The sequence below is a fragment of the Anoplopoma fimbria genome, chromosome 17 (genome assembly GCF_027596085.1).
Source record: "Anoplopoma fimbria isolate UVic2021 breed Golden Eagle Sablefish chromosome 17, Afim_UVic_2022, whole genome shotgun sequence".
Classification (NCBI taxonomy): Eukaryota; Metazoa; Chordata; class Actinopteri; order Perciformes; family Anoplopomatidae; genus Anoplopoma; species Anoplopoma fimbria.
This window is the reverse complement of record NC_072465.1, coordinates 24,659,155-24,684,374: the sequence shown is the minus strand read 5'-3', so window position 1 is coordinate 24,684,374 and position 25,220 is coordinate 24,659,155. Positions and strand designations below refer to the sequence as shown.

The following is a 25,220-nucleotide window of genomic DNA, read 5'->3' as shown; positions in this document are numbered from 1 at the left end:
TCTGCTGTTGCAACACATTCTCAGTCTCAACACGTCAGTGGGCCTTTGCTTCAAACTATGCCTCATCAGTTCTGGACGCTCGTTACATGGATCGTGTCTATTCAAAATAAACTTCCGTGTTCACAGGAAACATACTTTTTTTTGCTTGTTACATGCATACAGTCTTTTCAAAATGAACTTCCAATGTACTTTACTTTTAGGTTTACGTATGCAACAAAACTACTTGGTAAGGTTTTGGTAGTAGTTTCTAAAGTAAAATGAGTAAAATAACTATGATTGTTACATAACTGGCGTTAAAGTAAGAGTGACATAAAGTACGGAGTTACGTTATGCTTTGGTTGATGCAATTTGCTGCACAACACAAACACATCATACAAGAGGACATAGGACATTAATCACAACAAAGGGCCAACAACCAAGTAAAAAAAATATTTATCTGTCTGTCTAAAGTGTCAAAACAGTGTTAATGGTAGCCATGACTCGCTATCTGATGATTTGGGAGTGGGAATGGGCCGGCTTTAGGATGCTGGTTTTGTAGTTTTCACAATTTGCTCAATAGTAACTCATATCACGTATCCTTTATTATAGCACTAAAGTTTAAAAATCCCTGCACAACCACATGGAGAGAGCGAGTATTGATTTGGAAGGAAAGCAAATGTAACAAACTAATATTTCTTCTTCTTTTGTTTGGTCCCCCCCCACCCATCCCCAAGGCTCTCATCCATGGCCATTCCACATTTACCTTCCTCCTCTCTCAAGGCTGATATGAACCTATATAGTCCACAGACAACGCAACATCGATCCTTTCTCTCGTGTAGCCTCTCAAGCTCAGGTTAATGGAAATGTTCATCATGATTATCTAATAGGAGCGAGGAGGTCATATACCCAAAGACTGCAGCTTGGATACTTGAACTGTGTGAGTGACAAAACATTTTCAGTACTCGTAAAAAGAAAGACCTTCCTTTACAAAGTTCATCCACCTGTTTGATTTTTATAGCTCCTCATCCTCTACAGGGTCACGGCGGGGGGTGGGCGCTTCTCCCAGCATCCATTGGGACGGTGAATGTAAATGCAAAAAGTTAACTCAAATCAGTAACAGCTAAAGGTAAAATATTGATATTTAGTATAGTATTTATTGCATTTCTTCCTGGATGACACACAAAGATCGTGTTATGTAAGGTCATTTAAGGTTTCTATGGTTCATGATTGAGTGATTATGCTGTATTGCTTACCTCATTTCTGTTTTAAAACGGATTAAGGAAAGGTTAGAGTCAGGGTTAGGACAATTTAAGAGAACGGCATGTAACATTCATGGTCAGAAATACTCTAAGGTTTAAAACTGGATGCAGGTTGTCAGATGTGTGTGTTTTATCTTTCGACTTTTTAATGTCTTACCTCAACTGTGTAAGTGTTTTTAGTTGTAATATTACTTATTTTAATTTACTTAGATATAGAAAGCTTTGCTCTTACTACGTCTTTCAGTGTGTAGTTCAACAATATTAAAACTAAGATATGTTAAGTTTTAATTTGGTTAAGATAATAAATAGATGGAAAAAAGTACGCTGATAATAACACACCAGAATATGTGAATAATTACTCACAACCACACGTACAGCAGCACTGTGACACGCTGGTACTCATCGAGTCATTCACTTGAAAACAAACGGTTGAGATGAGGGCGGGGTGATGGATTTCATTGGCTCCCTTGGGGAAATAGATCAGCACCAACCTGGTCAGGATGACAATTACATGTTAATTGTATTACACCCACACTTTGCCTTCCCATTTAACCAAATGTAATTGCAATAAGTGAGTTGTTGATTTAATTTCACGGATGGCGTACTGTCATCGAGGCTTCCTCGTCATGGCGGGCGGAGGCAGGCCTGCCCCGTGCTCAGGGGAGACCTACAGTCGAATCGTCATTTCAAACGCGCCGAACCGTGCTCCTGTTTAGGTCCAAATGGGCGCCGCGCTCCGGAATGTCCCTGAATGGTGGACACCACAAATAGCTAATGTTCTCATGCATGATTTAGTGAGTGATTAGACATCGCAAAACTCATTTTCCCCAAACCCATCTTCACACCAGTGTTTATACGGTTACCTCCATTTAGAGGAAACACAGCGACATTCCACTGCTGTGGCTAATGTGTGAATATCAGTGGCTTTAAAGTGACATTCCTGCACGCTGTATTAAAGTCCTATCAGTGAACCGCCATTAACAATGCCTTTTTAATACTACGAGGTTTTCTTTGACGCTCTTTGCACCTTGAGCATTTCCGTAACATTTTGCAGGCCCGTGGATGGAAGTGGCCTTTAAAACAAGACTGGTGTTCGTCGTGCCTCAGGGCGACGTCGAAGCTGCCCTGGTGGCCAGGCTTTGGTCCGGCTTTACGTGATGTAATGTGGCAGCCATGCCTGATTCCCGGTAAACTGCGTTTGTCACTTTGTGCGTGCACGTGCTGTGGCTATGAGGCCTTGAAATAGAAAGTGAGAACTACCCCACGGTGGTGCTTCGCCAAAAGCCCCGGGGTCCATTAATAACCCGGCGTGCCACTGCATCTTTTATGCCGCTCCGAGTGGCCCTGCTGTTTCTGAAGGGTCTTTCGAGAAATAGCCAGAAGCATTTCCTAATTAATGGGCTTTCTCACTGCAGAATTAATTGCTTCCTACCATGCAGTCCCAGCCCTTTCAGACGGGGTTAAGGCTGCCGACTTTGATGGCCCTCACAAGAAGAACAAGAGGCTGTCAAATCATGAGAGATTGCTGCCGAGACGTTGCAGACAAGAAGCAGAGGAATGGATGTGGGCAAAGAGAGGTTGTGTGGGCGTAAGTGTGTGTGTGTGTGTGTCTCTTCTGTGGAGGGGTGGGGTGGAAAGGGGGTTGGTCAGGGGAAGAAGGGGGGGGGGTGAAAGGGATGATTGAGACAAGCAATCAGTCCCACTGCAGGGAACAGAGGGCAGGCAGGGGGCCGTTGCCTGTGGTTACACCGCTAAGTGTGCCGGGCTCTCGCTTTTTTTTTTTTTTTCTTTCCCCGTGCACACGGATCAATAGATGAGTAGAGTGCAGCTCGGAGGTTCTTGCACACACTCCGACACGCCTTCTTAATCCACTGTGTGATAACCTGTGCCACGCAGACGTGTACTGCGCAGGAGACAAGCAAGCGGGCGGGGGGGGGGGGGATGCAAAAAAAAAAAAAAACGCCCCTGCTGCGTGGGCTTTAGGAGGGACTGCGAGGGCTTTGCTTTCATTAGCCCCGAGGATTCAGATTGCTTGGTGGCTCATCTCTTTGCATCTGTTCAAATTGCATTATCTTGAATTCATGTGTGACTGCTATCGTATTGGTTTTCCGCTGTGTAAGTACAGTATGTCTATTCCATAAAGAAGTCAGAAAGATTCCCTTTGATACCAATTTTAATATAAACATTTAGCAGAAAGCTCCCCCTCACAACAACAACAACAACAACAAAAAAATGCATTCACTCTGTATGTGCTGGAGGGATTTTCCCTCAGCCCTAAAATTAATCTGTCAAACAGCAAAGATTATCTCCCTATCTGGCTGTGCTCAAACATGGGAAATGTTTATGATGAGTAAACATTATCACGGATTTAATTAACAGATCCCACACTCTCATTGATCCGTGGGAAATATCAATTGCACTGGTGTATTTAATTAGTCTATATCTTTGCCCTTTGTGTCACTGGGGTTGATAGAGCGCCATGCTTCGCAAATTAATCTTCATCAGCAAAAGACTTGAAACAAAAGCATGATCGGAATAAAGAAACCGCGAAACTAGATCTCCCTACTTAGTATTCCAACCCTCCGCCTTCACAAAAGATGTTGTTATACATAGATATCGTACAGAAGCTGGGATTGAGTACACAGTGCATAAAGCAGATCTTAAGTTTGTGGTATCTCTTCATTGCCTTTAGCTAACACTGGAGGAGAGAGAATTCATTTAGAGCAAACAACGGTGCACAATACAGTCTTTTGGTGTCTTCGGCCATCAGACCCCATCGTGACGTTGTATATTTAGGGGTAGAGATGCCACAGTGAGTTCGGGAAGTTCCAAAGATCTGACTGATGGGATGTGGAGCAGGACTGGGCACCGATGTGATGGAGACTGGGGGTGAAGGGGCGGAGGAGGGTCGCATCGATTCGTATGAAAACTGAAAACGCAGCAGAGTGGAGAACAGTTTAACAGTTTGACAGCAACAATATGATTGGCTTAGGGAGATTGTGGCAAGATCTAATTGGTTTAACAGCATGTAATTAGAGTCTCTCTGACTGAACTTCTGCTAAGCTTTATACGAATAAACTGCAGTTCAGTGGAACACTCTATAATTTATTTTTAAAACAGAAAAAGTGTCATAATGTTACTAGGTTTGCTCTTTTTGTTTTGACAAATCTTAGATTGTTACCAAAGGAATTAACTTCAAATCTCCTCAAACCAATTCATAATGGTGTTTGTGTGGGTTTCTTTCTTTCCAAAACACAACCATGTGTTTCTTTCTTTTTAATAAATCATTGTTTGTATTGTTTATTGTTTAAAACTAGCTAAGCTACTCGACAATCTTTCCACAAACACCCCCACAACTGCAGGAGGAACCCCTGGTGAACAAGTACCTCTGATTAGGAATCACTACACCAATTTGGCTGTCAGCAGAACTGTTACATCCATGCACGTTTAATTTCAGATGTACCTCAGCATGCATTTCCTTTCAGTAAGGCCCTTATGTTTGCAAACCTTAAGCAGTAAAATGACAAGTACGTTTTTGACTTTTGGATCTTTTCTGTGATATTATATAAAGTTTGCCTCTGACACCAGTGTGAAGCAGTTTTAAGAACAGACACTTGAGTCAAATGAAGTCAAATGTTTTGTTTAAAATCAGTGAAATCGCAATATTTTCGTATTTTTTGGCGGGAGGTTTTGGAAAATATATTATCTGTATGGTCTGTAATTTTCTCCAGCTCATGTAGCTCAAATCACTTTTAAAAAAAAATCTGTTTATGATGTTAATCTACAGTGTTTTAACATGTAGCACAGTTTACTTTGCTGTTTCCTACAGCGGATTAATGATCACACTAAGTATTTTTGTATTTACACAGGTGCTTAGGAATGAAATGAGGCATGTATACGGTGAATACCTAGTTTTTTCGTATATTTGACATATTCATATTCCAAGCCTTTACATTCAACTAATTAACCACCCAAACGCAAAATAACCAGTTCATGGATGAGTAGTAATATAATTAATGGGTTGTAATTTTTTTTCGCCTGCTGGCATTAGTGGCTTTGCTGCAGTTTGCTTCCTGCGTCGACACACATGACACTAATTGGTTCATATTGAGAGCCACAGCAACTCGCATGTCCAAGGCCCCTACTTGTAATTACCATTAGGAGGCTGACATGTCGGTTAGTCCTATTTATGGCAAATCCAATATGATGTTAATGTAGTGTGAGGTACATTTCACAGGGCCCTGTACCAGAGGAAACACAGAGTAAATACATGGAACACAATTATGAAGTACAGTTTTTACATTGATAGCTGAATTTTCTACAGTCATTTTGTGGAAAAATGAAAGATTGATTTATTCAGGTAGTATTTTAGATGTAGAGATATTTTGTCCCACAAATCTCGGTACTAGTTTTTGGGGCTGTAAGGAACGCATACCCGTTCAAAGCGGTGCGATTGAAGTGCTCCCTCTCAGTTGCTACAGTAAATTCAGCCCCCATGCAGCCGCACAGATCGCTTTTTCTTGTTTATTCAAAGTTTATTAATAATGAACTTTGAAACTGCACGTCCTTGGTTCCCCCAGCAATACATTCATGTAAAGTCGTGAAGTAGTTTGGATGAATGGTTCTTAAGATATGCGAAGGACATACCCAAAGACAGATTCCTTTTGCTTTGTAGTCAGATAGTCATGGTATATGTTGTGAAAAGATGAGCCTGCCTTCTTACTTAGCACAATAAATATCAAGGTAATTTTATGGTAAAATGCTACAATTTACAACTATCATCATACATAAAAAATCAGCTTTTTGTGTTGTGACAAATTACAGTGAAACTGATGGACCCAAATAAAATTTAAGAAGAGGAATGTGCTGGAGAAACAACTCTTGCGTGTTGTGTTTTTCCTGTGTTCAGAGGTTCAATTGATGAAATTATTTTGTTAATAAAAAAGTGTGTGTGTGTGTGTGTGTGTGTGTGTGTGTGTGTGTGTGTGTGTGTGTGTGTGTGTGTGTGTGTGTGTGTGTGTGTTGAGGTGAGTGGCCTGCATGTCCCTATTGTGTGCCATTTTCGATTTAGTTCTGTGCGCCTCATTTGTTCACCGTTATTCATCATCATTACTACATGGGATTGAAGAGTAATTTGTGTTCTCTCACATCAACGTTGTATCCCAGTCTCTCTCTTCCTGCCTTTCTCTCTCTCTCTCTCTCTCTGTCTTTTGAATTTGGTAACTGGACTTATTTTAACTGACTGACAAATTAAGTGTTAGAAGTCAGCATACCCAAACGGAACATTATTTATGCTAATCTATTAATTAGTTTAAGAAAGTTGATGATTACTCTGGAGTAAAGGAAATCACTGGCCCTGCTTCCCCACCTGCAGCAATCTTCCCTCAATTAAAGTCTCTTTAATAAGTGACCTCACACCTCTCTGGATCCTGGCAGGGCCTCGCTGAGGGATAGTCGGCCCACAGGCCAACCCCTACCCAAAATATTAATTATTAAAGATGACTCCACAACTCGAGATGACTGTAAATATGAATGACTGAATGATTTAAAACCTTATCAATATCTACCCCATTCTTCACAGTAAACTTGTTCATAGCAAGGCTGCTGAGTCCATACAAATGAAACAGGAGTAGAGGAGCCTTTCTCAGTCAGATCAACATGCATCACAGCGGGCTGGTGTCCAGCGGAAGCATTCGGTCCTTTTTTTGCCCCAGTGACATGTGTTGTCACCATAACAACTGTCAGAAATCAGCATTTTCTTTCGTACTTGGCAAATGACAATGGAAACAGTTTGATATCCGTTCTGCTCTCGTTCTATTTCTATGGATTAGTTACTACGCCTTGAAAGAGATGGGGCGGCTGTGGCACACGAGGTGGAAAATATTGTCCCAGTTCAACCACAAGGTTGGTGGTTCGAACCCCTCTACAGTCAACATGCCGAGTCACTTGTTTCCTTGAGAGAGACACCTAACCCCAAGTTGCTCCCCGTAAGGTCAGGAGGCCCCAGCTTCTTAGCAGCCCACTGCTCCTCCGGGATGGGTCAAATGCAGAGAATTGTAATTTCCCCATTGTGGGACTAATAAAGGATTGATTATTATTAAAAAAACGGATTATAACGTTAATGGGAGTCTCTGTCAGTAAACAGACATACAGACACCTGGCAACATAATCAAAACAGCTTCTCTGGTGGTTACCACTATAGTAGAATTCACCAGGACCTCATTTGGAAATGATGACTAACACACAGTCTTGCAAGGTGTAAACAGTACCAGCATCATTGATGTATCAATTGATTTTGAAGTGCAGAGGTTGGACAACGTAACATGAAATCTGTCCATTATGATTTGTACAGTAGGATAAACAAACTTTGCAAGCTTAATTTCCTATTTTTATGTATTTCATATATCTTGACCTTAGAGTTGTGTGGCCATGCAGATAGTTTCTGTTTTATTCGCTGATGCTTGGACGTTTCCACTGTTTAGAATAGAAGGGAGATGAATGAATGAATGAAACGGGACTAATAAAGAGATTGATTATTATTATTATTATACGTTAACTCACAAGGTTTAAAATGGAAATTTGGAAATCCAAGAGCAAACAGTCATTGAAGTTGATGCAGCTTTCACATATGAGAATGTCCAACCCACATAAAGAACAATGTCAATCCTGTCCTTGATATTCTTCTTTTGTATAAATACATTTTGACATTTTTTCAGATGTACTAAAGCTTTGAATGTGACAAGGATTTCACTCCTCTCTGATCCCTGTTTGCAGATGTCACATCTGTTCAGGAATATCAGTCGCAATTTTCAAATGAGTATGGTACACACTTTTAAATATGAGTAACTTCATTTTATTTCATTGTTCTAATAAGGGCGAGCACATAATCAAAAAAAAAGGTAATGTCAGATATATCGGTCTAAACATCTGTGAAGTTTGGCCTAACAAGAGTTGTGTCTTTGTGGCAAAAACAGAGAAATAAAACAACTTTTACAACCTCGGTGCTGTCAGCGCAAGCTTATCTATTTGGCCCTCAGGTGCTCCCCTTACCTGTTTACCACCAGAAGAGTGAGCAAATAATACTCTCATCAAACAAACTCCATTTTTTACTTCTGCAAATGAGTCCGATGCATCTGTGGCCGTGCCTTGGAGGCAGACAACAAATATAAAGTGTAGCTTATTCCAAGATAACGTATGGTAACAACGCAGGAAGCAAATTTTTGCAAGCTGTTAAATTTCATGCACAATTTAGTTTCTGTAAATTGAAATTTATGATTACAAAATTACATATTGGGAGTACTTTGGCAGATTTGCCCGGCGCCTTGTCAGAGGTGCACCTGTTGTAAGGCTCAGAGCTATGAGCACGGAGATGGCGCATACGCCGGGCAAATCCATTATTATAACTCAAATCCGGCAGTTGTATTTTTCCTGCTGGGACTGACTCTCAGTGTTGATTAAGTGCAGGTTTAATCACTGTTGAGGCCCCGTGTTGGCAGGTACCCGGCCTCGCCTCCTTCAGCAGGGAATAAGCCTCTGGCTGATTATAACATTCACATGCTGATAACACCATCTATACATAACATACCTCTGGTAGCAAAATGTCTCACTGATGATTTTGCATGGTTTTCACACATAGCTCGAAGCAGGCAATGTCTCAATGTGAGGGTCAGGTGCATGAAAAACAAGTTGGTAAACTACAGCAACAAGTATGTAGCACATTTCTGAGAGGACATTTAAATAAAGGCTCTCTTTTTTTCTCTTTTTCAGGAGAGGAGAATTCTCCAGGCTGGTTATGTGGACAGGACGAAGGGAAGACGATGGCCCCGTTTTGGTATCCGCTGCTTGCCTGTCACATGCCCGTCTTTGCTACAAAGTCACCCGAGAGAAAGGTAAATCCGCCGGCAAAGATCATTTCTTAAAGAGGACAGGTTTACTATGTGCTCTGAAGTTTCACGAGATCTTAATAAAATCAACTCTTAAACAGTTAGTACCTGTTTTAAAAGGACAGTAGCATTTCATAGTCTTTTCATGATTGCACATTAGTTAATAATTATCCTTTTCTATTGCAATGTCATTATATTAATTTAATACACAAATTATTTTCAATTTAGCAGAAAAAAGATTTATATATAAAGCAAAAAGATATGAACATTAACTTTGTAAATGAAATATCTGAGAAAGAAAGGTACTTTTTTACTTATCCTGTAATCAAAGTAAAAAGCAATCCCTCACAAGGGGAAGCTACCATGGTACAAATTGTCATATTGTACAACCCTTTATGATTATATAATAAAATGATAAAAGCAATAAAACAACTAACAAATCAGATATTTTCAATGCAAACACATCAGTAAAAATGAATTATCAAAACATATTAAAGTAAAAATAAACTCTTTAATGAGCGATGACGCAGTGAAGCACTTAGCATAATGCCATATGAAGGAATTTTACTTTTTTATACACACAATAAAACACTAATACTATTACTTATAATTAAAAATTAATTATGTAAGAAAAATAATCGATGGCTTGGATCATGGATCGTTACTTTTGCTGTCAGGTTAAAGTTTCTAATCGCTGCATCTTTGCTGAGCTGAGCTGAGCGTTTCTACTCAAGAAGCAAAGTGCTTCCTTTTGTCTCAATCAGTCAAAACAATTTGACTTTCACTGACGCTAACTTCTCCTCTTAAGCAGTCATTAGTCCACAGTGCCGGTGGAATCTTTAGTTTAATAATGATTTTTTTTTTTTGCGAGAGTTCATAGTGCCGTTTAACACAGTCATTTCCCATTGAAAGCAATCAAAGCCCACTTGTCTTGCCCTAACAGCTAAAAAAATACATTGTCTCAGCGATGATCTCACTCAAAAACACCTAGACTATTGGAATTACAAGGTGACACGAGAGCCTCCCCTAAGATGCTGGCTGAAGAATCTGGATCAATACGAGCTGTTAAGACCTAGAAGCCTCCAATAGATCAAATGGTCAGCACAGGTGAGAGATACACTAAAAGGGGGTTAGAAGTCAGAGGGAATGGGATAAAATCAATTTGCAGGGGCTGAAAGATGATATTTCCGACCACATTTTCTAGCACTATAATGCGGTTATGGGAATGACTGAGCAAGGTGGGTGGTGGGAGGAGGCCAAATTACCATCGCCACTGGGGGAGGATGTTATAAAGTGATCATGCAATTATCTTAATGGCTGTGGGACACCCAAGCATAAATCAATGTTCCAACATTAGATTAAGACCTATACGGCAACCCCGCAGTCTGCTGGCCGAGCGGACGAGATAGGAAGGTTGAAACGGCAGCTGGAAGTGCAGAAAGTCTAGCTTCGACATGATGATGGTGTGGGGGGGGAGGATTTCCCAAAAGATCTCGCCGGCATGCCGGAGGGCTCTGCCAAAGTGTGTTACACCTGGCTGGAAGCTGAGCCAAGTCAATTAAGGTTTTTTTGTTTTGTTGAGGCAGTGGGACCATGCAGTCTCTGAGGATCTGCTCATATTCTCCTCTTCCGGCACAAACATATGAGGCACCTGAGCAAGGCAGCCGTGTCGGTCCCGCAATGTGCTTTACCGTGAAACTGTTCCACATGGCTTTCATTTTCTGACGGCTGTTAAACCGAGCACGTGTGTTTTCACACATCAGTCGTTGCCGTAAAGACCTGTGATGGTCGATCACGTTATTAAGGCTCAAGTTAGATTAAAGGGAAACATTAATGCCTGGATTGCTGTGTGAGCGAGTTTATGTCCATGCAAGTTGTGCTATGTATGTATGTATGTATGTGCTTGAGTTGCACTTTTCTCTGCATATGTTTGGCTGCATGCTGTGCGCCTCTGTGCATCACAAGAATGGGGTTGTGATAGGAACGGTGGGCCTGGGTATCAGAAAGCTGAAGAGGTAAGAAGTAGTATTTCTTTCCCTTTTTTTTTTTTGACTAAAGAGAAGGTGGCATTAAATGGAGTGACTTTAAGTCCTTCATGCAGAGCAGACTGTGATTAGGGGTTTAGCTCGGCAGCAGCAGCACCCCCCCCCCCCCCCCCCTCTCTGTGTCTCCATCTTCGCCTCAGCCACTGCCTCCGGGACACACACGCCTCTCTGTGCCAAAGCTCCGCAGCATCTCTTTTTCTTCCAGCTCTTGCAGCTTCTCTTGGCAGTCTGAGTTACAGTGAGTAGAAAGGATGAAGAAAAAGGAGGCGAGGAGGAAGAAGAAGAAGAAAAAAAAAAAGAAAAAAAAAGAAATCCCAGATTAAAAGAGATGTGGGGCCGAAGGGGCCGAAGCCATTTCCTACAGAAAGTGAAGTTCCAAAGCAGCGTAGCATGAACAACGCGCACAGGTCACCTAAGGGATCTCGAGCTACTGCTGGCAGTGTGCAGCTCTGTGCGCTCCGGTCCACTCGGTGGGAGCTGGAGAGGGCTACTGGGCGAACTCGTTAGGCTCCGGAGATAAACCTTATCACAAGTCTGCTGAGTGAGAACAGCAGGGGGAAGCCGGACTCCTCTCAATTTATCTCTTTCATTTTCCCCTTGTCTTTCTCTCACCCCCTCTCTCTCTCTCTCTCTCTCTCTCTCTCTCTCTCTCTCACACACACACACACACACAGAACCAGACACTATCTTTGTTAATAGACAATCCGCATTCCGATGCTCCTTGTTTAAACAGTCAATGCACGCTCCGTTTCGCTGCCCTCTCTGCCGTTTAGAGAGATGAAACAGAGCAGCCCAAAGGGAGCGTGTGAGGTAGTTGGGCTAAGAGATTATTAGAGGATGCTATTGCAGGAAAAAAAAAGGGTAACTGCTAAATCAGGAGAATCAGCTGTTAAATGGAACAATTAAAACCATTTTCTGCATGAGTAGCATGTTGGTGCATGATATTGATTTTAACAGGATTGACGCCAGGAAGGATGCCAAGGCTAGATAGTTTCATCTTTTCTAGGTATTTAGTGAATAGTTCGTGGCTACAGGTTGGACAAAACACGCAATTTTAAGATATCACCTTCAGCTCTGGTAATCTGCATTGACATTTTATAGACTAAATGTTTAACGAAACAATTAACATATTAGATTGCAGACCTACCGTTTTGTTTGCAGACCTTCCAACGCACTGCACCAGAAGTAGAAGCCATATCTAGGAATACTTTTTTTCCCCCACTAAGAACGCTAACAGAGGAGTTTTGTTTGCAATTTATTTTTGGTTCCGTTGTATCTAGAACTTAATTCAGCTGTTTCCCTCACCGCCCTGTTTGACTGCATGAACCAGCTGTTCCTTTCAGTTCTGTTCAGCGGGCTCCTTCAGTGTGAAGACCTATAACAGATGCATTTATGGGAACCAAATCATCAGCCGGCTCAGCATATAACAAGTGGCATTGGATGGCGTTACTGAATGGGACTGAATGGCTTAAATGATGTGCCATCTAGGACACATATTTTCCTTGCGCACTGTATTTCATTCTAAGCACTCATTCAACGGAGCTTTTTGAAGGAGATCAATGCCCGGTTCCTGTCCTGATGTAAACATTCTCAAAGAGGCACATGTGAATACTGTATGTGCAGTATTTCATGGCGGCGGCGGGTGGGGGTGGGGGGGGCAGGAATCCCTCGGCCGCATAATGATTCACTATGCCTCACATCTCCTCCAGTAGGAAAGCAACTCTTCTCCCTCTGCAACTTTAAAAGCTTCCTAAAGATCCAAGGCTACAAATACTTTGGAAATAGCAAAAGGGACATGTCTCCATACTCCGTTTATGAGGCATTAGGCTAGGACAGGGTTGAGGATGGCTGCTATGCCGGAGCTCTTATAATACCTTGGGGGATTTCATCATGTATGCTTTGAAGTGCGTAATGACAAACTGAGGAAAGGGGTTCGGGCTGCATCAGGGTTAGCTTCCTTTCTCTTTTTCCTGAGAGGATTAGCTTCTGTGTCTCTCGGCTCAGAAAACGGCAAAAGCTCGGTCACATCTCGCCGGTTATGCTCTCCACTAGTTTACATAGATAACACAGATCACCATTACTGTATATTTTTTTGTATTTATGTATGTCTTTTTCTTCTTTTTTTGTTTGTTGGAGATGGTGTGATTCACTCTTCATAGTCCATCAAACATGTTATAGGTCATCATTTATGTCATGAAATCACACTATACCTGCTCTACGGGGTCTGCGCTTGTTTACTAGGACTAGCCGGTGCTTTTTCGAGGCATGTGGTGCATGTCCCTCTCACTCGCCGTGTCATCCATCTTCCCCGCTGATGGAGTGATAAGAGAGCAGCGCTGTGCATTCAGCTTGCAACATGAAAGCGACTGCATGTACAGAAAATCTGCTTGTTGGGTGGCAAGTACAGTTTGTGCATCGCATTGTCTGGGGGAATATCTCAATGGCTCTTATAGCCAAGGTGCAGGAAAGAACTCAGTGTGAAGGCTGTGAGTGAGTGTGTGTGTACACAGTATATGAAATACTATGTTATGAAATATAGATTAAAAGAGAGGACAGTGTGAAAAGATGCCCTATCCCTGCTGCAATGCCTTTCTAGTGATTTATATCCTCTCCCTCTTCTAGCCTGTTTCTTTCATTCAAATTTCTTGAAGGTAAAGTCATCGCATTGACACCTGCTGCAATGCTTCTCCCCTAGGTTCTTTTTTCCCTTGAAGGTCGTTCGCTCCCTTTCCAGAGAAGCAGATATCAGCCACCTCTCTGATTTGAGAATGGATGCCACAGTGTGGATTAAAAGCTTGTCCTAACCGCAGCTCCCTTTCTAACACTGCACCAATATCCTTCTTGCAAACAGAAAAACACAAACAGCGGGATGTACCTGACTGTGGAGGGAGCAAACGGTTCTCTCTCAGACCTGAGCCTCATCTAGATCCATTCTCTTTTTTTTCTCCTTATGTATTACTGGTGAGATATCTAAGATAATCTGCAGTTTGCAGTTGGCTTTTCTGTGAATATCAGGGTCAGATGAATCATGATGATGACCAACAACGCTGACTGGGCCACGCTTTATTTCTCTATTTAGCCGTTTTTGGCTTCATTATCATTTTCACAAGTGATCTTGCCAGTATGCCATCAGCGGATACCCATCAGCTGCTTAATGTGTTTCCTACCTTCAATTTAAACCCACAAAGTCACAAATGTTCATGCACAGAACGTGATTTTCTGCATGATGCTTGATTTCCAGTTCAGGGTGGCCATTTTATCTTTTGGAGATGATTACCTTATATGAAGCATCAAGCTGATGTTTTCAGGACATGGGGCAGAGCCTAATGTGGCTTCTACCACCAGAAACAACAGGTGCGCTCTGAAATAACAAATCCATGGATACTAACACGTTCTTTTTTTCTTCTGTAAAACTGCTCTGATGGGTTTTTTTTCAACGATCACTCTGCGGAGACGCTAAGGAATCCAGTTTAACTCCTCTCCCGATCAATGTTTATTTGATGAAGTGTGTTTGGTGAAATGCACTGAGACCTCCACTTGACTCAAATCTAGGTGTACATTTTGGAGCCACTCTCTGTACACATGTACTACAGTTCTCTCCGCACCAAAAAATAAAAATAAAAAAACAGGCTGCTGCTGCTCACTGAAAAGGGGGAAACCAATCTTTCAGCATTCAGAAAATGTAAATGAGGGACGAAGTGTTAATCGGATCACAGCAGACCCGTTTGCCGGAGCTGATACGGCCTATCCCTCCTGGTCAGTGTGGCTAAGCTCAACGAAAACCCACCTCCAGACACACCAGACTTGTCACTGTCACAAATACAGGGGGGAGTGACAGCCCACAAGCTCTGACTGCTTAAACACTCTCGATCAAAGAGCAACCTCTTGCTGAGGTCAGGGCAGAAGTCAAACTTTGCCATTTGCGGAGAACAGCTCCGAGAGAGTTGTGACAGTTTCCGACCTCTTAACTAATGTACCAGCAGCGTACAGAGGGCAGGGTTTCTTCTTTGCAGATCTGGATCTCTGTACTCTGCCCAGACTTAGCAGCATCAGGAGTCAACTTTATTGAACTCGAGTAATGGTTATGAAGGTACTTTTAAAGCCGAAGGCAGCAACTGCCGGCTGTGCCGCCTCCGTTTGCGATAAGTCCGATGTCAGCAGCAAACAGCGATGCAAGAGCCACGGAGGCAGAAATGTAGTTGCGGGTGGGTGGTAAATCTTGACTGACGTGATGTTATTAACAGGAGGTGGCTATAGAGGTTTGCGATTTCATAAGTGCCTGTCAAATAATTGTGAAGACTAGAAAATTCCCACAAACATACAGAGTGCTCAGAGTGTATTGGATATGTTTCATTTGTCCAGATTTCTCAATTATAGTGTAGGATACAGAGTTTCTAGAGTTCCAAAAGAAGTCTCAGACGTAGTTACCAATAACATATATAAGTGGTATTATGAATGGATGTCAACAGAACAGCCTTCTTCTCCCTGACACTTATTGGCCAGGACAGGAAGACTGGTTGTGCTGCCTGAGTATGTGTATTGAACTGAATAGAGGTGCATTGAAACAAATCCCAGAGATACAGTGTTAGCATCAGCATGCGAATGTAGTCGTGTCATCACTGCATCCCGTGTACCTAAGCTTTTAATTAATTTACTAAACAGCTGGAACAGGGACGCTGAAAAGGATTTGGGATTTTTAATTTGCCACGGTAATGACAGGATCAAGGTGTTTTTTTTGTTTTTTTTCCTAACTGCTGATTCTGATTTTCACAGTTAAAGTTGTACTAAAGAGATCCATTTACTGCATGTAAGTTCAGTTGCCTTGCTTTAATTAACATGGTAATTACATCGTAGTTACATGCTGGCTTCCATACTGTGCATTACCTTTTCCCCCCTTCATTACTCTCCCTGCCATCAGAGGGCAGTGCGGTGCCTGTGCAGACGTGCAAAGGGTAGACACGCCCACCGCTTGACAGTGAGGTTATTTGCAAAGGGCCTGATCTGTTGCTGTGACAGTTAACATACTAATTACAGGGAATCAAAGACGCTCCAGCAATGCCTCAGAGTAGAGTCCTCCTTCTGTGGCCCCGAGTTTCTGCTCACTCTGTACTTGTCAAGATAGCAAGCAGGAACAAATTATGTACCCAGAAGGGAAATCCTGCAGATCTGCTAAATGTGCTAATTCGGTCACATTCTTCCTCTACGTCAATGTGGAGAGGCAAAAAAGACTGCATCCATTTAAAAAGGAAAAGGGGGAGGAGGCTCTCTCTCTCTCTCTCCTCTTTGATTTCCTATTGTGGCAAACAAATCCGAGTCTGTTGCAGTGATATGCTCTCCTCTTATTATCTGCTCTGCTAATTAGTCTTTCCGCTACTTGCTTTCAAGACGTGGACATCTACCACTCTGGATGCTGCTTCATGTATTGTTGTTGTCGGCCAGTGTTTGGAGATTAGAGGACAGGTTGTCTTCACCCTCTGATCTCTTTTAAAGTAGCTGCAAATAGGAACTTTTATGTGATTCAGAAAGCGTCTTAAGTGTAAAAGGTTTTGGCTAATGAGTTGACTTGACCTTTGCTTGTTTTGAGTTCTGTCATGAAATGGCTGATGGTTGAAATATCGTTGCTCGAAAATAAATTGCTTTAGAATAATGAAAATAGGGGCTTGAAACGGCGGACCTGGAGCGTGGTAGTTGCGCAATCAGATTCCCGTTTGAGAAACACTTGTGATTTGTGTTTGTCTCATGTAATGCCAAACAGGCCACCACAGAATTAGGATCCAAGGATTGTAAAGGGGCAGATTCAAATTTTGGGAGGTGTTCCTTGATGTGCAGAGCTTCCTTGGCACTAGCAGCTGCCACCACCACATGGCGAGGACAGAGCTGGCGCCACAGCTCTCTTTGTTCTGCGTTTCCTGCCATCTGATAAAGGATTACAGAAAGCCGTGTCCACTCTAGTGCCCAGGGTTTCATCAAGTACCCGGTGTTGACAAACAGTTGTGTCAGTTTCTGTCTTTGACGTGGGTAATGATCGCTCATCCACAGCTTGTCTGGGCCCTGTGCTGGATGTCTCCCGTCTCTGTCAGAGAGAGAGTGAAGATGGAGGAAGTGATTGACTACACACAGAAGTTTTTGGCCCCGTAGTCCTCTTTTGAACCCATTAATGCAGGGGCAGCACACGGCTTTCATCCAGAGTTGGAACTGCCATGGCCGCAGGAGTCAGCAGGAATGTGTGTGAGTGTGTATCTGTGTGTGTGTGTGTGTGTGTGTGTGTGAAGAAGGGGGCATAGCGACACAGCGAATTTGCATCACATTTGTTGGGCGCGTTGCAGCCGTTCAGCTAGGAGCGGTGAAGGACACCAAGGAGGAAAATCTCAGTCGAGTCATGAATACGAGTTTGTGATGTCCTACCAATGTCAGGCTGTGGCTCTGAGCAGCGATATGCAAAACCGCTCTCCAACCTCATTCCACTTATTGCTGATATGATCTGTGGCATAGCCAGGGGAGACAGGGGAATCGTTACTGTACAGACAGTGGTTATTAAATTGAGGGAAATGTCCTGAGCCGGTTTTAATAATAAGCTGATAGCCAGATGGTTTAGCCGCCAGTCCCAACCTCTTCTAAAGCAACTCATACAGGCCCATCAAGAGTTAAAAACCTGTATGTCTACTCAGCCCTCTCGTGCAGATGGTTTAATCTTATTGTCTTCAAATGACTTTGAATATTCCAAACGTAACGCAGGCCTGCAAGCACAGCAGGTGGTTGGCCCCTTTTGATCTCCGCTTGTAGATGCGGGTGGAATTTTAAAATCGCAGGGTGACATCGAGCTCATGAAATCATAACATGAAGAGCAAGTTCCAACTTTGATCCTGTTGTCCTTTTGTATTAGACTCATTATGAGAGTGTGATGTATTGGAAAACCGATAATGAGCAAACACTGTATTGCCGTCCCCATATGGTTGTGTCATGAGATCGAGTCCACGAACAACATATGTGTGTGTATGTGTGTGTGTATAAGAGCTTATGAAGCATACATACTGTTTAATGTATATCAACTCAGTTGGAAGCTGTATGATCATTTTGGCGGATACAGCTTGGGTGCTATTGTACTGTATTGAATCAAACAGAGATGTGTTTTTGTTATTGAGCCTTCCCTCACTGATATATGGTAGTAACACCTGTCTCTTTTGAACACAGGACCAATTGTTTGGTTGATTGTTTTATTAGATTGCATTAGTTTTGAATTGAGCTAGGTGTACCCAATAAACTGGCAACAAAGTCTATATGATTTCCTTTTCAGTGAAAAAGAAGTTACAATTTTGGTTAGAATTCAACGTTTTTGTTCAACGTTTTTTTTGAGGGTGTACAATGCATAAATTGTATTTTGCCCTTTAAAAATTCCCATGATGGAATAAAAGCATTTGTTAACAGGTAAACATGTTCCGTATGTTTTTTGCGAAAAACCCACAATTTAATGCTTTGTCTTTGATGGATTTCAGAAATTACCTTCATGCAACACTACACCTGCCAGTGAAATAATGATGCAATTGTCAGAAATCCTAATTTATTACTTATTTCTGAGGAAGCGGTTCCCAACCTTTTCGATTGGATGAAGGGGTGATTTTAGACGATACCACAGTCATGTTAATTTACCTTTTTCTTTTCGAGGACCATTTAGCTATCTGCTGGAGTTTCATTTGAACATAGTGTAGTCTGAAATGAAGGTCCAGTTTTTAGGGTACTCCTCTTTTGTATTGACAGGTGTATTTACCATGTGACCTCGGTAATTGGATTTGGAAAATTGTTGTTTTCAACCCACGCATATGAAATAGTGTCTCTCTGTTCGTCCACATTGAACAATTGCTTTTGTTCTTCCAGATCTCACCATCTGTTTTTGTTTTTCCACAGATGTTTGATTCTTTTCCAGTTGAACTGATTTTTCCCATTCTTATTGCTGTTTTTTTTTAACTGTATAAAAGTCAGTTTAATGTCGTTGTTGTTTTGTTCACTCACCTCGACAATTATAATTTCTAGGACAAAGAAAAAGTCTGAAAAAAATCAGTTGTATCTTCCACATGCATTTTATGGATATAGAAAATGAGCAGTTTGAAAATAATATTAGTATAAGGTCATTCATCAGTTTCTAAATCAGGGCCAGCTGCAATACGTGTTTTACTGCATGATAGATGTTGAGCATCTGTAGCAGACATGCTGTTAGAGTTACACAACTTATGTTGACAGAGAAGGTCAAAATAGACTAAACACGGTCAAAAAACTCAGCATCATTTTATATTCCGTGAGGAAATCAATGAAGAAACGCCGCTCTCCATCAGAGCTTGCCTTTTTGATAACCCGAGCAGCAACTTTGCAGAGTCTCTCATGTTAGTAGCTTGTTTAGTGTGCATTACCTGTAGCAGTGCTCGGGATGTAAGTCATTTCAGGTTGACTGGCAAAACACTCTGTGGCCTTCCTGCCTGCAGCCTTAGGCAGTGGGGTTGCAGTGGGGAGGGAGCAGCCCAGCACCAGTCAATTACCAGTTAATAAACAGTGGAAGTTTTCTATTAGTGCTTGTTAGTGCGTGTAAAAGATTGTTGGTATGTGGAATTGGGGGAAGGCACTGTGACTATGGAATTAGAAAAAAAAAAAAAAAAAAAAGGTGCAGCCATGTTTCCTTTCCCTAGGTCTAATATACAGCTCCCACTTCTCCGTATACCATTTTTACGGAGATGATATTTTTTATTTGATTTTCAGTAGGCTATATAGTGCAATGTATAATGTTTGCAAACTCATATTTTTCTTCAGAACAGTGCCGAAATGTGTGCTCAGGAGTTTTGCTTTAATGCAGTATTCCAAAGTGACTATGGAGAACTCTTTCCAATAAAGAGAATCCATTACATAAGCATGGTGGAGGCCAGACAATGTAAGGCTGGCTGCAGTGTGTCTTGTCATTGATGATATTATGGGCCCCGGGTGGATATGATGCACGGACACTGTTTGGATAGCGGTTGTCACAAATCAAATGTGCGGTAAATCCCCGACATGTTGGAGAGCAGATTTCACAGTGCTTACAGAGGAATGTTTCTGTAAGGAAAATCAGTGCACTTGAGTAGCCTTGGGAAGTAAAACAACATTAATTGGATTTGGGGAAGTCACCCTTACCAAAGGGACACCGCTCAGACAGTCTGACAGCCAGAAGCATGAATCATTAAAGCCCTTCCCTGTCATATTAGACCACTACCAAGAACCACCTCTTCTTACAGTTGTCGACACACAGAGCCAGGAGCCAGGTGCGCAACTAGGCAGGAAGTGTTCACAGTAGATAAAAAAGACAGTCAGAATAAATGGTTCCATCCATTTTTGCCCTGCAGGAATGGGTGGTAATTACACACATTCTACATTTATCTTCCAGGAAAGCAATGGACGCTCCTCTGCTAACCATTGCCACCTGGATCCAGCATATGGGCTGGCGCCCTCTTGGGGTAATGGGTGGGGCGGACTCTCTGTAGACCATTGGGGTCATTGGTAACCAGCAGCTGGGAGGCCGCCCTCTCATCACATCAACAAATCTCGCTTTAATTAGCTCACCTGCCCGTTTTCCTCCCTTTTCCTCCCCACGCTCCCCAAAGTCCTCCATCATACCTTCATCAGACGGCTTACAGGCTCACCTTCCTCTCTCATCCTGCCTCCACACCTGGGAATAGCTTCAGCTTCTCGACTTCCCAACTACAAACACACACACACACACACACACACACCACACACACACACACACACACACACACACACACACACACCGATGAGTGCTTTAAGCAGCACTGACAATTGACTTCGAGAAAGCTTGTATCTCATTGATTTTTAAATAGTGTCTCAGTGATACCGTAACAGCATTTGGATCGCCAACGAGATGGTCATTGGTGAAGACCACGTTTCCTTTGTGCCGGTGGGAATCATTTCCACACTCACATGTGTGCTTTGTTGTTATGTTCACCCGGGCTCTTTGCACTGGCTGTTTAAAGGAGGCCAATAAGTGGACCCGTGGTTTACTGTATTGATCCCAGTCACTGTCTGCACTTTAGTGGCAACACAATCCATCCTCGCCTCAGTATTCTTGTGTGCATCGAGCCATTCTCACATAAAGGGTTGCTTCATGTAACAGTCGAAAGTGTTTAATTCCAAATTGATAATATGGAAAATGTGTTTCGTTTTAATTATTGTGGGATTGTGTGGATTTAAATAATTGCCCTATGCGGAAATAACAGTGCTATTCAACATTTCTTATGAATAATAGGCTGTCATTTGCAAATAGTTCACTTGTATTATAATCCAAAATGGAATATCCTTTTTATACCCGCATAAAATGTTTCAAATGATAAAAAAATATCTCATTAAGGAACAAGCCCCCTCATTTACACATCAATGCACATTCTTGCCTTTGAATACCTGAATATAAAGTTGTGATAGGGCTGTTCTGATGGAGTGGATAGATCCCGCTAGTATTGCCAGGCTGACTCTAGAGAGTGCTGACATATAAAGCAATCTAGGTCTAAGAAGATTGGCCTACAATGCTCGCCAGTCTCAGGTGACAGATAAAATCCAACCACCATCGAACTACCGGCACCGTCTGTTAGAGTGCTGCAGTCCCTCTGGTCCACCGCCACTCTCTCTCTTTTAACCACAGGGCTTCCATATGGACACTATTATGTCTGCCACTTAATTACCTATCAAAAAAAACATTTCACGGCACTTGACGGAGGGCTGGCAGAAGAGGGGAGGGGAGGGGGGGGGGGATAAAAAAAAGGCAGACAGAGGAAAAAGAGCCGGCATTAAAAAAAAAAAAAAAAAAAAGAGTGAAAGATGGGAATGAGAAATGGGACAGTGGGACTGAGAGATTGATGGAGAGGACGAGTCATACATCTGCGTAGTGAATATGAATAGATGGAGACAGACACAGGGGGAGTGGAGGAGTAGCCCGGCGGTGCCGATGGGGAGAGCAGTGATCTGGCCTGCCTCCTCTTTTTGTTCAGTGTTTACAAACACACACAACAAGAGAGAAAAGGGGGCGGGTTCTTACCAAGAGAGGGTTATAAATTACCCGTGATTGATGGTTGCCGCCGCCGAGGACGACAGTTAAAGACGCGGCGTGCTCATCGCTGACCCTCTCTTCACTCCCGCCTCCCTACTCTGAAACCCACCGACTCACCCACTCCCCCCCCAACAACACACAATTAGCTGTTTTGTCTGTCACACGGCCCACCCTTAGCGGTCACACACCAAAATAACAATCATTTCCTAGCAGACGGACTAGTGGTTAGAAGAGCAGCTTTCACCACAGGGGGGCTTGATGCATCAGCCACCGGCTCTGCACTTTAAATGTCAACCGCCGTCACTCCGTTTCAGGCGGACAAATCTGCCATATGTCTAAGGAATATAGATTAATTTCTCAGCTTAATAAGATATCGGCTCGTTTTATTGATAATAGTCGGACTGCCTTGGTTCACAAGTTACATCTTCTAGTCCCTTGTGAGCAAACATTATGGTGACAAAAAGAAGTGCAACTCAAAGTAACACCTCAATGAAGACAAATCTAATGGTATAGAAATAATGATTGTGTAATGAAATTGTGAAGCGAAAGGCCAAAAGCGTAACGTTTGCCTCCCATAATAAGTGGAATATCAAGCATTGTGTTTGTGTTTTCATTTTGGCATTAGAAGTAGCAAGCAATGTAAGATTGAACATGTGCAGGTTTTATTCAAATACGAATTAAGGGCTATCGTTTATTTGTATTATTATTCATTTTTTTAAACATACGACTTATTCACTCACAGCCTATGAGTTAAAATCTTAACGAGAGTCCAAGGTTATTTTGAATATTCTGTGAAAGTAACTGTAAGAAAAATGTTCTAAAAGATGTAATGTGTCAATTCAATATTTTCTGCTTTTATGTGGGTGGAAAGCCAACAAACCTGATATAAAATGAAAAAGTTCTTGAAGGTGGCAGAGTTGACGCACTTTTATGGTCAGCAACCACCCAGTGAAAAGTGAGCATTCTGTGCCAGTGTTGTGGCAACTTAGATGGGTTTTTTTTTGTGTGTATCAAAAGAATAAGAAACTACAGTGTCAGTATTGAGCCATGACACAAACTGAATCAATATTCATTTTGTCTCTTGTAGCTTGAAGCTGCCCTCCACAATCCCGTTCACTGTGCATTGTTGGGCTTCTCTGCAGCGAGCACCTCCTTACCTCAAGGCTACTTCTGGGTAAGTACAGTAATGGCTTTCTTGCACACACACACACACACACACATATACACTCAATTGAATGCCAAATAACTAAAACAAACGACAAGGCAAAACAATGCATATTTACAGTTGCTGATTTTTTTTTTTGTTAGCTTTTAACACAATTACCATGACCATTTAAACGCCCTTTCTACATTCTGCTCCCATTAATTTAAAAACAGAATAATAAATGTGTCTCAAGGCTAAGAATGGGGCATGCACCATTTCTCTCTGTAAAATGTCGCCAGGAAACTGTGAATTAATACAGTGCAGTATAAAGGCTAGATGTAGGTAACTGCTACAGCGTGTTTTATGATGAGTGTGCCGCCAGACTATCACATCACAATCCCTGGACTTGTGGGAATTTAGCTTGGTTGAGAAAAGGGGGGGGGAGGGGGGGAATGATGCAGAGACTCTGCTATTAATCTTTAAGTTTCAATTTTTGCTCCCTCTTCCTTTTGGAGAATGTGGGCAGTTTATCAGATACAGATAATCCTCCTTGGACCTAAGAGGTGGGCTAAATCCAGTGCAGGTCCTCCAGGACGGCAGACTCCGGATCAGTGTCTCAGACTTTTTGCTTTTGTGTGGCTATTCTAAAGAGGACTGGATGCTCCCTCAGATGGGGAAAAGAGATATGGACAATCCGGCATTCAGGGCTCTGTGATATCAGCCTCTCTTAGAGCTCTAACTATAACAGATGACTTAAATGCCCCTGACCTTGTCCTCCCACACCATTTAGAGGAACAAAGGTAGCTTGGCCACATGCTGTGTGTTTGCACTGGTATAAAATGCATCCAGTCAAGTGAGGGAAGGCTTGTGTTCATGCACAATAAACCATTTGCAGATGATATAGTAGTAAGCTGATTCATTTGTAATCCATAGTAGCACTGTTTGCTAATAGCTGCCATGTTAAGTCAAGACCAATTTGTCACTGTAGTGTCCAGTCCATAGAACACAATAGTAGAACTCCCCCAAGGGCTTGTCAATGATAAATCCTAGTTATCGTTTGTTGTTCTGAGACTTCCCCACCAGGTCAAAACAAATTAAATTAAAATTAAAATTCATGTCATTTCAATTACGTTCGTCTCAAGAATGTGAATCTGAAAGTTAGGGAAGAAACATGTTAGAGGTTTGCTGGGATGAAGCATCGCTCAGTAAACAGAAAATGCACCTCTTGATTGAATTATAATTGCATATTTGTATTTGGAGGCAGTCACATTTGGTATCCTGAAAAAAACATTTGTACACTTTGCATTTCAATAACCTGAAAATGTTTGCCAGTAGAGACCAAAGGAATGGGGCTCCTTTGTGGCGAATGCTATCTGTAAGGAAGTCTTAAATGAAATCCGACTTGTAGGTTTGGTATGAAGGTGTACACATGTAGCATTGCTACATCGACAGCTTAAAAAAACTCATGGCGTCTGAATTAAGTAGGGGACAATTTCTGAGGACAGTTTACCCCATAAAAAAGGCCCTGGTCCAAGGAAGTGCTTTCTGTGTATATCACTATTTGGTCCAACACAAACAGCACCTAAATTTCAACTTAAAACCAGATTTCCGACCATTTTCTGAAGAGGGGAAAGCATTTAAAAAAGACAGTAAGAAAAAAAGAGATATATCTCAAAAAGTATTTTCTGACTATCAAACAACTCAGCAGAAGTTTTCTCTACATCGGCGCTCTTTCCCTCCCCTGCCTCAGTGAAAGCAAAGTTTTCACTGAGGCAGGAAACGTTGTTGCGGTGAGAAAAACCCTGAGTTTCTTTTTTATTTCAATGTGTTTTT

General features: G+C 42.1%; 1 protein-coding gene across 2 annotated transcripts in view; it reads left to right on the top strand.

The window, feature by feature from the left end:
* The window catches only part of arhgef10la (Rho guanine nucleotide exchange factor (GEF) 10-like a), a 108,442-nt gene that overhangs the window by 61,690 nt on the left and 21,532 nt on the right, over positions 1-25,220 (top strand). For both annotated transcript variants that reach the window (XM_054617083.1, XM_054617082.1), the window contains exons 19-20: positions 9,006-9,127; positions 23,331-23,417. In XM_054617083.1, coding sequence (XP_054473058.1) covers positions 9,006-9,127; positions 23,331-23,417 — 209 coding nt within the window. The remainder of the gene's footprint in view (positions 1-9,005; positions 9,128-23,330; positions 23,418-25,220) is intronic.